The sequence below is a fragment of the Schistosoma mansoni genome, chromosome 2 (genome assembly GCF_000237925.1).
Source record: "Schistosoma mansoni strain Puerto Rico chromosome 2, complete genome".
NCBI lineage: Eukaryota > Metazoa > Platyhelminthes > Trematoda > Strigeidida > Schistosomatidae > Schistosoma > Schistosoma mansoni.
The window spans coordinates 12,182,110-12,196,327 of NC_031496.1; the positions used below are offsets into that span (position 1 = coordinate 12,182,110).

The following is a 14,218-nucleotide window of genomic DNA, read 5'->3' on the forward strand; positions in this document are numbered from 1 at the left end:
GCAGTTAGTCATCTTATTAGTATTGACTATTGAGAATAGTCACCTGGTGCTCAGCTTATTTTCTTAAGATGATTTACTAGGAATGGTACTGAAAGGGTCCTTCCAGCAATCCACTTTCGGGTTGATAAAACAGTTAATCGCACTCAGATTTGTCAGCCAACAATCCATTCGCATCTATTTTTAAAATATGAATAGTCAAGTTTATCGACAAGACAATAGAATATATACATTTATTCTTCACCTGCCTACAAACTAACAAATCGTTTGCTTGATATATTTAGGAGGAATAGATTTGTAGTGACAAACATTAATTAACTGGTTCCTTGAAATTTCATTTTTAGGAAGACGAGTATTTTCTTTTCCGAATCCCTATTGCGTAAATTAGGTTATATCTTCTATATAAACCTAAAACACTTGCTTATTGATTGAGTATATAACAATCAGGCCATTATTATTAGACACTACTCATCTATGCGGTATTTATGTGTACTTATCAATTAGTGTTTACTCATTTAGAAAGGTACACAAAATGGAATAAGTATAAGATTTCTGGTTGAAATTCAACTTAAAACACCGAATCTTAGGGTGAGGAGAGTATTTGAATAAATGTAGGAGTTTACTACACTATACTGGTATGTTTACATAGTAAATTATGCAATTGGTTTTACTTATCGCATTCCATGAAATTGCAGTTTTCTGAGGAACCAAATGGTTATTATTATGTGAACTAGATTCTTAAACTGGTACTACTTCGTCGATACCCCATGTGCAGAAACTAAACGAAGTACTGGGTTGCAAGAACATGAAACAATCATCAGTTTATCATGTCCAAATTATTCTACAGAGTTCCTTTTTGCGATGTGATGACTTTTAAATGGTAGATTAAACCTTTAGTCTTACTCAATTCTGAACTAAGGTGAGGGAAATTTATCCCCTAAGAAAAAGTCACAACTATTTGAATAAAATGTGAGTAGTTCGAGGTCATCTTATTTGCTTTTGGACACTAACTAAGTTTTATTCTTCATGCATCACAACTCATCAAAATGAAGACAAGTATCTATTGAGCTACGATAACGTTTCAATGGCTTACATTTTTGAAACGATAATCCTGAAGCCTAAGGTTGGTGGTTTTCCAAAAACTTTATTCATTTAACTTCAAACGTCATAAGATGATGAAGTATTGTGTATGGTATTCATGTGTACTAACCATTCAAACCAACTGAACTATTAGGATAGCAAGAGATTATACAACTCTGTTTTGTTACCTCAAATGAAATGAAATCGACAATAAAAGCAGGGTAGTTTTCAAAGCATATCTCAAATGTATGTGAGTGAACAACCTATGAACTGATTTTCAACTTATTAAAATTTCGCTATACAGAGTACTACAGTTATCCAAACTCTGTCTAACAGCCCGCAATCACGCGTAGAATTATGAGTTCTCTTTATTACGTACAACAGATGAATATATGAAATCATTTCATGAAGCAAATCCATCTTGATGTTATCGTTTCATGTTATCCTTGAAAATTTACTGAAAAAGGAAAAAAGGATGTTCTTTACCCTTTGAATGCTACTCAAAAGTGTTGTTTCGCTAACACCCTTTTAAATAGCAAACATTTATCTATTCCTAAGCAAAATAATTATGCAACCTACGTTTTCTCACTCTCACTAGAAATGAGCGTGGAAATAAGGTTATTTCATAAATTCCAATAAACTAAGATACTAGTTTTTGAGCAGTATAACCATTGTACTAAATTAGCGTAGTTCCGTTTTTGTGCGTGTGCAATTTCAACTTTAAAAATCCTTTAACAAGGGATTTAATAAAAAATATCTGATTTGAAACTCATAGTCCTAATTAATTCGTTAGGATTTATAGAAATAGAGTTGCAGAATTCTAATGTTGATCTGTTGTACTTTTCCAAAGAAAATAGCGAGCGACTTTTCCAACGTTATATCCACCAATGATTATTTATGACGTCTATTTGAAGAGGAAATTAGGACAAAACGCTGGAGGTGAATAGGACACACTGAGAAGATCAATGTGCAACCCAAACTAGGCCGGGAGTTACTGGCCGAAAATACTATAGTGTTCTTGAGTTGGTGAAAGTCTCCTGGAGAAGAACGCTATGGGAGTGGTCGTGTTGTTTACCTGCTGTTGTAATACTGTCCCGACGGCTTTTTGTGACGCATCCGTACACAGAACCAAGTGGTTTGTGGGGTCAGTATATAGATGTTGTAGCATAGTAGCGTTGGCGATCATGGACTTCGCTTTTTCAAATGCCGTTTTGGCATCAGAAGGTAGCTTGAATATTTGATCTTTTCCTTTCTTCGTACCTGTTTTATCACTTTTCAGCAAATCTGTTAACGGCTGTAATACATCTGCACAATATGGTAGGAATCGTCGGTAGAAATTGCACGTTCCGAGGAAACGACGTAATGATTTTACGGAAGTTGGTTCGGGATAACTGATAATTGCTTCGACGTTTTTGAAGTGGTTTAACGCCTTGGAAGTCGATGTAATGGCCTAAGAACTCCAAGGCTGGGACGCCGAATATACATTTAGAAGGATTGATAACCACACCATGTTTTTTTTAAACGTTCGAAGAGGATCTGTAGGTGCTGAACATGCTCTTCTATTGATGAGCTGGCGATCAAAACGTCGTCGATATAGGCGAATATGAAATCTAAACCTCTCGTAACATCGTCCATAAATCGTTGGAAGGTCTGAGCGGCATTTTTTAGTCCGAATGGCATTCTTAGGAACTCAAACAGACCAAAAGGTGTAGTGATGGCTGTTTTTTCGATGTCTTCTAGTGCCATCGGAATTTGGTGATATGCACACACAAGGTCAAGTTTCGAGAAAACACGTTTACCATGTAAGTTTAACGAAAAATCATGTATGTGTGGAATAGGGTACCTGTCAGAAACGGTTTGGTTTTTCAAACGGCGGTAATCACGACAAGGATGCTAGTCTTGATCTTTCTTTTGTACCATGTGCAATGGCGAGGCCCAAGGACTGTTAGGTTGTCTAATGATCCCAAGTTGTATCATGTGTTTGAATTCTCTCTTAGCCGACTGCAACTTGTTTGGTGGTAATCTCCTCGCCCTGGCGCAAATGGGTGGACCGGTGGTGCTAATGTGGTGTTGCACATGATGTGCGTTGCATTCCTTTTGGTAGTCTGCTCTCGTTATGCACTCGTATCTCGTCAGGATGTTGTTCACAGGTTTCATTATTCGTAAACCATGTATTTCATAGTCAGTGGTAAGTGTACCGTTCACCTGCAAACGTGTATTTTGGTCAATCGACTTCTTTTTGCTCATATCAATTAGTAAACTGTAGGCGCTGAGGAAATCGGCCCCGAGAATTGGTTACTTGACTTGGGCGACTATAAAAACCCATGTAAATCATAAATATGTTTCTAACTATGTTGTACTCTTTCTAAAGAAGTAAGAATTTAAGAATCATTAAGGATTTATTCATTTCAGGTAAAAAAAGCAATTAATAATATCACGAAATGTATTTTCATAAAATTGAGTGATACTAGCGTATTTTCAAAAAGAATCTAGTTGAAGAGTCACGGAAGGGACGAAACGCGACACCTTGATTCCACAGCTAGCCACCATCCACCTCTGCCTCTAAATTTTGCTCATGGGAATCCATTCAGGATCCCCAAGTGCTAATAAAAGACTGATCAGTTGCAGTCCTATACGTCAATGGAAACATTCAAACAACCAATACAAATGAAATAAGGATTTAGTGTTCACTGAAGATCCGTGTCATAATTTTGACAAAATCATCGTTAAAAACCTGAATGACTTACAATAGTCATAAAACTTGTTTCTAGAGACTTATTTCCTTATCTTATTTTAGTTGAGAAATGACCGTAATAGTACCCATGGGACGTACAATTTATTAAATACATTTATACTACTGTTTGTTTAAGTAGTTAAATATAAAATCGACAAATGTTCTGAGTTTTTCATGTTGCTTCGCGACAATAAGTTCTATTTACAATGAAATCATAACTATTTAGGAATTGTCAATGAATTTGATTTTATCTTTGGTACCGAACAGTCCATTTCAGCCCCACTTAACTGATTATTTGCAAACAAATGCCCAATGTTAGAATATCATTTATTCTTATGAACATATTCAGCGTGTTCCTGGCGAAGCTATGGTATTGGGTTGTTACAATTTAGTCATACATTAGCTTGTAAATGATTCAACACCTTGGTGTATTCAGGATAAATGTAAAGGAAATGAGTGGACATAACTTGAAATTGCAAACTTTAGGTTTTATATTTTATTAAATAAACTCCCAAATAGGACGAAACGCGCATCCTGGATTCTACTACTAGCCACTATGTGCATCTTTGCTTATAATGCCTGTAAATTAAGACAATATCGAGGCAATACGCACAGTATGCACATGTGCCAATAAGAGACTGAACAGTTGCAGTCTTAAACATCAATGGGAAGATTCAAATCAAACGAACAATAATAAGTGAATTCAAAATAACATTCTTTTTTTAATGCTTTTTATCAAAGAATCGATTCGTGTTCCAGAGATTTACAAAGCTGTAAATTATAATTCAAAAAAATATACGGCTATCTGTGAAGTAAATCTTACAAAGTACTATAAACAAGAGTGACTATTTTTGTCTTTAAAGAAAATACTTTAATCTCATTGTTTGAAATGAAATAATTGGACTCTAATACGGATTTAAAAATTAGGAATTATCCTGATAATCTTTTAATTCAATATTGAAGATAAGGGTCAATTTCGATTTAAAGGTGCTCTCATTTCAAAGTAATAAATGTATTGAAAAGTGAAATAAGGAAATCATATACATATTATTAATATTCTGAATCATAGTAACATATAGATACAAGTGGTCAAAAACGCATTCATGTATGCTTACTGTGCTCCATTAGAAGATATTATATTATCGTAGTGACTATTATAATTCCCGGGAATTCTAACTGAAGTGTTTCTCAATGTTTCTATTAATTGAAGAAAAAACTAACATTTTCCATCTACGATGTAAATTGTCTGAGTAGACTTGATGAACATGTTTTACATTAAAATGATAGTTCATTAACTGAATGTTTTGACATCTGAAATCGTATAAAGAAAATGCTGGTTATGTTGTGACTTTTAAAAGAAAGCCGTTGCCAATTTGTTGCAAATTTAAGAAATAAAGAAGGCCGTATGCTAATTTGTTGCGGTCTCAAGTCCGGTTTTATATCACGTGAATTATCCACCAATGGAAATACGACTTTTCGTATCTTAACAATATGACAAATCAATGACGTTCGACCAGTATGAGTAGTCTAGAGCCCTTATCGGTTCCTTGTCTGCCTAGCCCTTCCAATTGAGTCCAGAACACCAATAACAGCTTCTGCTATGCGAATCCTTTTATTTCAAGCATACTCGGTCTATAAACCAGACAGACCGCATCACACCATAAAATAAGAAATAATATTTGTACAAGATCAAGCCAAATGTGGCTGTGAACGTGGGATACAATAATCAATAAACTGAATATAATTTAGGAACAGTAATTCGTATAATAATAATTTATAGGTCAAAATGAAGCTTATAATAAGATGAATACAGATATACACAATCTAATTACTCAATAGTTAGACAATAAGAATATATATAGAATAATTGTCCATTAATAGGTCCCGGAAGTCACCCGTACTCATGTTTTCGCTAGGATATAACAGGTTACTCTGTAAGTTAATAAGTATTCATATTATTCCACTATCCTACTTTTATCTATTCCTTAACCTACAGGTAATTCAGAAGTCAAAAGTATATGTTTTATTTATGATGTCAAAGAATATATTAATTAGGCTTAAACATATCATATACAAGTATATTTTCAACATCTTTGAGTATATAGAATAAAATGATAGGTTTAATTAATCTCCATTTCTATTGGATAATGATCACTGACTTGTTTGGCCTGAATCATGGAAAGAAGAAAATGAAAGATGAAAAATTATTTGTTCGCAAGAAAATTTATTTACATGTTAAATATTTCAACGAAATTCTAAGGTAGACTATACATTAATAATTAACAGAAAGTATGTACGGATATAATTATAAAATGAAATATGCACATATATATTGTATAGTTAATATTTCTTTGAGTATACTTTTCATTTCACATCATTATCAAATAAAGGATCATTGAAAACCTGAGAGCATCAAACAGATGTTCCTCAGTGGTTTGAATCCATAATTAAATATTCGGTTTCTTGCTGTGAGTACGATGACTTTAGACAGCTAATTTGAGAAATTAAGACCATGGTAGAAGAAGAGGTTGTACCAATTTCTTTTGGACATATAGTTTTGGTTTTTCCGGATGTATAGTCATTGCTTCGGCAATATTAAGAAAGTGAAACATAACTGCCTTTGAGAGCCTTCTGCTTATGTTGTAGATGACTCTGAACGCTATTATAATTGTAATCATTATCATCTTGAAAAATAAATATAGTCGCGATTGTACAGCTTTGAAGATCAATTCGCCGAAAAGAGAACTCTTCGCTGAACCAATCTTTCTTATTTTAAACTGGATAATACTTTTTTTAATAAATAGTGTATGATAAGACAAGTATGAATACTACTAGTCGTGTTATAAAAAATACTCAAGTATTCATCAAATTACAAAGTGAGTAAATGGTTTTCCATCTTTATTGATTTCCATAATAGAATTAAAAATGCCTTTCCTCACTCTTTATTTATGTAATCATGTTAAGTGCCTTTTTAATCGATAGACAACAAAATATTAAAATTAAAACAGCACTAAAACAATTTTGAAAAAGGAATAATAATAAGCTCTTGAGGTTTCTTGGATTGAGCTGCCAGAAACATGTAGCACTTATGTGTAACTACCGACTATCCCTACTTTAGATGACAACTTTCATACGATAGAATTCAAAGAGAACTGGATACAGTTAATTTGAATACGACGTTGAGAAGTTTGAGTTTCCTTTTTGTGGCCTGTGCGATAACCGTAATCAGTGGCTGTAGACACCAGGTGGTTTTGTGGTGTTGTCTACTTATATCCATAAACGTAGTATATGATGATGGTCAGACATAGAGTGTAGTTTGGCAGAAGACCGATAAGGAAGGAATTGAAATGAAGCGCAATTGGTAGGAGAATGCATGAACAATGAAGCCAGAAAAGATGGACTGATATTTACAGAAGGAACAGTGAAGATTGAGACAATTGATTGTTATTTTGTAAATTAACTGTTTGCTGTATGGTTATCAGAATTTAGTGAGATAGTTTGTAATTTGTGTGAAAATACATTCGATTGTCCCCACCAGTGTTCTTGTTCATTACAGTATAATGTAAAATTAATTATACACAGCAAAAAACCCTAATTTTTGTTTCTTAGATAACAGGTTTTAAAATCACCACATAAGTTATCCACCAGCAATATTATCGTTATTAGCTTTACATCATCCTTAACCCTAAATTTACTTTAACTCGATATGTTGATGTTGAATGTGAAAACTTTAGTTGAGCATCATTTGCTGCATGTTTGTCTCCACCAAAAAATCATCAGTAAAAGAAGTAAGTAAACTAAGAAACTCCACATACATATGCAAGGTACTTGTAAAATAGTGTATTATTAGTTCTCGATACTGTTATTATTACCGGTTTTAGTATAAAAATACATTTTAGCATTTAGTATCGATTATTAGTTACTAAAATTATTTCTAACTTCATATTATGACCAATTTAACTTAAAATAGATTCATTGTATATCTAATCCTTATAATATCAGTCGTAGATTGCATTTAAAGCAGTTAATTTGAAACCATAGTGTTATAACGGTCGGTTTTCTTTGTTTACATGAATAGGATGTTAATTTGCCTTGGACGGATATCTACACTAGATTCCCTCCCAGTGTCTACTCTACAGGACTTCAACACAACTCAGATCAAGAACACGTGGTTAGCCTGATAAGGATGTAAATATATTTTCTTACCAGAAACCGACACAATTCAACAACAATCAACAGTCAATAATAGCAATGACAGGAGAATATATTATTCATCTGACACCCGTCAGACTATCTACAAGTCTGACTAAGCAAACAATCAATCATTATCATTCTCGTCCACATTTCACATAGGTGTTAGGATTTAATAAACAATGATCACTTGGGTAGTCTGATACTATCCTAACTTTATACATGAAGTGAGCGATTGAAAAGCCATATAGATAGACGGGTTACTAAGCATGAATTATATGAACTTTATTTTACTTTGACAAATCTTCTAATTATCAGAAAGGAGGGTTTTGTGGAGGTCGTAGTATTTTCTAATAGTTGAATTCACGAGTCGAATAAAGCTAGATCACCATGGTAAACCTAGAAGCACTGGACGGCTGTTTCGTCCTAGTATGGGACGCCTCAGCAGTACGCATTCACGATCCCGCCCATGGGATTCGAACCCAGGATCTTCTGTCTTGTGCAAGAAGTAGTGACCAGTGGAGTTCAACCATGTTTGTTGTGGGGCAGTAACTCATTGATGACAATAGTGGACGGTGGAGCGACTTTGTGGATTGGTTGAATTTAAACATTAACACCGTTGGATGCCGGTTCAGTGGTCTAGAGGCTAAGCGTTCATGAGCGAAACCGACGATCCTGGCTCCGAATCCCATGAGCGGGATCATGAATGCGTACTGTTGAGGAGTCCCATACTAAGACAAAACGGCCGTCCAATGCTTCTAGGTTTTTCATGGTGGTCTAAGCTTAAATCGACTCATGAATTCAACTATTGAAAATTATCCAATGAATTCTTTATTTTGAAGTTGTCAATATGAAATTTTCCATTTCTTTCTATGGATATTCATTATAAAAACAAATAAATGTTCGCAAAGATGGATAATGTCTAGTAGTGGAATCCAGGACGCGCGTTTCGTCCTATTTGGAACTCGTCAGTTGGATGTTCACATACACAAATCGTTAGATGTAAACATTGAACAAAATTATAAATTTTACTTAAAAACGAATATTATCACAGTATAAACATACCAATTGATTACTAATATTTAATTCAATTGGAAATTGATAAGCTTTTGTGCTTCCTGGTTTAATTGCTTGTTTTAATTGTTTACCATGTATAATTATTCTATAATTTCAATCATGTATTGAAAACAACAACAAAAAAGAGTATTTGATTATATGAGTTAGGAAGTAGTGAATTAAGTTAATTAAGCCATAAATGGAGGCAAATTTAAATATACTGTATGTCTGTATCTATAAGTCATAAAGATTTATTGGTTTGATATGAACTTTAGATTTGAAATATAAATAATGAAAATTAGGTTGTAAATATTGTAATTACACTATAACTTAATAGCTTAACCCTTTATCAATAGTGGATAATATTCAATGATAATTATCTTAAGAGATCAAGTTTTCATTATTTAAATGAAGTGATTAATAATTTTGATAGTTGAGATCATGAATCAGTTGAAGCTATGGAAACTATGTAAAACGTGGAAGCACTTGACGGTCGTTTCGTCCTAGTGTGGGACTCCTCATCAGTGCGCATTCACGATCCCTCCTTGCAAGATTCCCATAATAGGACGAAACGGCAGTCCAGTGCTTCCAGATTTTCCACGATGGTCTAGCTTCAATTGATTCATGATCTCAACTATCAAAATTACTATAATATCCACAAAACCCCTTTTGATTAATAATTATTCCTATAACAAAATTTAGTAAACATTAAAGTCACATCACTACTCAATAATCATATATATCTACTTATTATATTGGATAATATCAGACAGTGGAGAAAAAATGAATATAAACTAACCACATTCATAAAGTCGATTAAAGTCATCAAACTAATTTTACAAAGCATATCTATTAACTTCACAGTAGTTAAATGGTGAATCTATGTTAGACGTCAGGTAGAAAAGTTTAGCTTCAAATATCTCAGTCGCGTCAAGTTAAGGAGTTACCTACTAGAATGAAACTACTGCCCAGTCCTACATGATTATCATCAATTCATTAACTAAAGTTAAACTCTGACGAATATCCCTTTACATGTAATTAATCTCTATGAAACCTATGTAATAATACTATGATTTTTCTCACTGGTGAATAAACTAAAATTTAATATCTAAAGTTCTAATACCAAGTCAGAATAGATTGTTCCGTGGACATTATTCTTCAGAGTTAGGTTAAAGAAGCCCAACGAAACAAGGTCAATAAACGAAATTTTTCAATTGGTCCACTATAAGTTAGTTGAAGCAAAGATGTCAATCAATATTTAACCGCAGGTTGAAATTCCCCTAGGAATATTCAAAAATAAAGAATATTTGAACGAAAAATTGTTCTCAATAACGTCATCATCATGCTCTACAGTTATAAATCCATAATTATTGCGACATTTTACGAAGGCGATAATAAGGAATGCATTAATGGATTTAACAATGTTATATGTTAGAAAAAGTGAACGGACTCCCTTTTCATCTTCTCCTGCATGGGCATTAATTAGCAGTCAAACGCCATGATACATCTTCAATTAAACCAATGCATATGGACACCTATGGACACACATTCGACTGGAAAAATGTTGAGATCTTGGATAGAGGCAATTTTAAAAACACCAGAGAATTTTTAGAAGCTTAGGACTCAGGTTAATCAGCAATCAACAAAAACGTTGATATCAATTCAATTTATCAACCAATCAGAAAAATTATGGACAAACATCGGGCCAATAATCAAATCAATGGGAGATCATCCAGAATAAAGAAGTGAACAGTAACAAGTTAAACGTTGACAATAACAAATCAAGATCGACGTCTACAGGACAAACTGAGTCAGATGTGGAGAAATTCGAACACTTCACTTCCACTTAGGGTTTGGGCTGATGATGTTGTTCCGAACAACCATGAGAGCCCTACGACCAAACCATCCAGTTCAGAGAACAAAACTCCACCCAAATAGTGAAGCTTTGCAACTGTTACAAAATGAATACTACAAAATTGTGTTATTCGTAAATTAAAAAGGTCATTTAATAAAGGTCAGAATGATTTGTAGTAAAGTGCTGAGTCATAATCAATATGTCATAAAATAATTGTTCACTCGCATATTCTTTATTTTTCAATATTTATCAAGCTGAAATCTAGTGTAATAATTCCAATGAAATTAAATTTTTCGTCACTCGGTCTGATTCCTGAAGATTTAAGTGAAAGTAACCTTGACAATTTATCGCAAGAAGCTGATAATTAATACAATTGTGGTGTATGCTACTGATGTCGACAGATATAAGTAGTATATATCATCAATTGAAAGTGAAATGCCGGGTGGAAGAAAGTTAAGAACATCGAATAAAAGAGAACGAGAACAGAGAATAATTGGTGTGGATACAAAGGAACAGTGAAGTTTGAGACAATTGATTGACATTTTGCAAATGAAGTATTTACTAAATGGTTCTCGAATTTCCCTAAGAGATTCTGTAATTTAATGTTCGAATACATTTGGTTGCTCGCTCACTACACAATCCCTTCATAAAGTGATATTTATGTCACTGTATATCACAAATAGTGGTATAAGATATACACACTACTAAACGTATGTGCCTGTATGGAAAAAAATCAATGTTTATAAATTGCATGATTTTTAACGGTGATTAATCATTATGATATGCATAATTTGTTAGCAAAATGATAATTTTAGAACACACAATCAAAACAAATTATAAATAACAGTTTGAGAACTTTACCTGTCATATGCACAATCACCTTTACCTAAAGTTGTATCATGTTTATCAGGAATAGCCCAAGTGAACTCTGTATCCTTTCGTAAATGAAGTTGTGACATTTTCTTTTTGGACAGGTAACCACAATCAGCATTCATATCACCTAGAATAATAAGATTCTGAATAGAAATATGAATTTTAATGTTGGATAAGCATTGAAGAAAATTACCTTTAAATAAACATATGTTCATTATTACATTCCTTGTCATAAGTGTGATTTATAGTTTGTACATGTTAACAGTTTGTAAAACAGAACAATTATGAATTATCACTTCTATGGAAGTTTCGATAGACTGACTTTAAAAAAAATAAAAATCTATTATTATATATTAGTACTTAACTATTTTTAAAGGTATACAATTATGATTAGTAGCCATGATTTACTTCCGAATAACCTGTGTAAGCAACTGAATGGATTGGATTTACTAAATTGTTTAAAATAAACTGATTTGATAGACTTTTGATTGAGATAATTAATTGGTTGGTATTAGACCATCATTGAAAACCTGGAAGCAATGGATGGACGTTTCGTCCTAGTATGGGACTTCTCAGCAGTGCGCATTTACGATCCCGCCTCTTGAGATTCGAACCCAGGACTTTCTGTCTCGCGCGCGAACGCTTAGACTCTAGACCATTGAGCCGAAATCCAACAGTCTTAGTGTTTATATTCAACCAATCCACGAAATTGCGCGACCAACTTCCACTGTCTGAGGTAGATGCCTTTATGTACCTGACATGGATTAGTTCCACTGGTTACGGCTTCTCTGAGGAAGTGGCTTACATCATGGCACGAAACGTCAGAAAACAATGTCTTTACTCATTGGGATATAACGAAAAAATATATTTATCATAAACTAATTCCTGGACTTCTTGAATGAATAAATTCATTTAATAACGCATATTGCTCAGAGACTTCAACATCCGTAAGTATAAGAATAAATCAGAAATTCTTCTGAAAGGGAAGAATATGTGACAATTATGAGTTTCTAGGTATCAGTACCAAGGTTTGACTTGATTATTTTCAATAAATTGATCATTACGTAGATTGTTATTAAGAAAAATAATATATTTGTAATATCTCAATTAGTAGAAAAAGTTTAATTTCATTGGTGATGATTATGGTTTTCAAATCATCATAGAAATGTGAGCAAACAGAAATTACTAGTCAAACCTCCAAATCTAAGTTTGCATTCAAGTATATTGATTAAGTATATATAAGTCATTAAGCAAAAGTGAATAAAAAATAGTTGATTGCACGAACCTGTATATTCCACATTTTCATAACTTCTTTAACAGAAGTATAAAGTTGATTAGCCTCTTGAACAACACTGTCTGGATCCAAATGTATAACAATTAAACCAAATATATTTATGGCTTAAATTGTATGGCAAAATATAAGAGAAATTAACAGAAGTTATCAGAATGTACCAGAATGTTTCATAAATATTTGTACAGCCATCGGAGGTCTTTCGAAAAGATTTTTCTGATGTAAAAATGTTACCATTTCTCCAATAGTAAATAGAGTAGGCCTAAGAACAATTAAATGCACATTATATTTGTATACACCTTAAATGATTTGATGAATATTAAGGAGTGAAAGCTTTGTATTTTACAAATTATGTTCTATCATGAACATGGAAATAAGGAACATTACTTTATGCTGAATGTTATTTATAAGTAGTAACTTTGAGAACTGTTTATGGACCGATATGATATGTATATTTCCTATTGTATAATTGTTAAGTGACTAAACTATTCTTACTCGTGTCCCTCTTATTATAAGCTTTATTTTGACCTATAGACTATTATTATACGTTTAATCATTCTTGAGTTATCCATAGTCCATTAATTACTGTTCCCCCTATTCACAGCCACATTTGGTCAAATCTTGTACAAATATTATTTTCTATTTTATGGTACGATATGGTCTGTTTGCTTGGTATATAAAGCCAGTATGTTTGAGAGTGATGATTCATATTGCAGAGGCTGTTATTGGTGTTCTGGACTTAACTGGCTGGGCTAGGCAGATAGCAGGACTGTTAAGTACTCAAGACTGCTCATACGGTTTTTTGTGTATCATTGGGCGATCAATAAATTCACTGCTCTCCGATTGGCGGTCTTATATCACGTCATATATTAACAGGGTATGCACGCAATTGATATAACACTGAACTAACATAAATACAAACTTATAGCAGAAAGAAGCAAGAAAATGGTTTGACTCCTAACTATTGTTAACTTGCTAAAACAAATTATATCAAACACTAGACCAAGTGACTTAGTGGACGACTGTTTAGTCGGCAAATAAACTTATGTATGAAAATAAGGCTTAATTCCTCTATTTTTAATTTTTGTATCACTAAAAGTCCCCAACTCTTTAGCTTAAAAATAAAGAGAATTCAGCGAGG

The 14,218-nt window shown here is 33.2% G+C and overlaps 1 protein-coding gene across 1 annotated transcript; it reads right to left on the bottom strand.

Moving 5' to 3' along the window:
- Window positions 1-11,770: 11,770 nt before the first annotated feature.
- On the bottom strand, window positions 11,771-13,314 carry Smp_130090 (deoxyribonuclease 1 related; the record flags this gene model as incomplete). Its single annotated transcript, XM_018795702.1, has 3 exons — window positions 11,771-11,929; window positions 13,072-13,184; window positions 13,239-13,314. 3 exons carry the CDS (start codon window positions 13,312-13,314, stop codon window positions 11,771-11,773), a joined length of 348 nt encoding a protein of 115 aa, XP_018649989.1.
- Window positions 13,315-14,218: the final 904 nt, after the last annotated feature.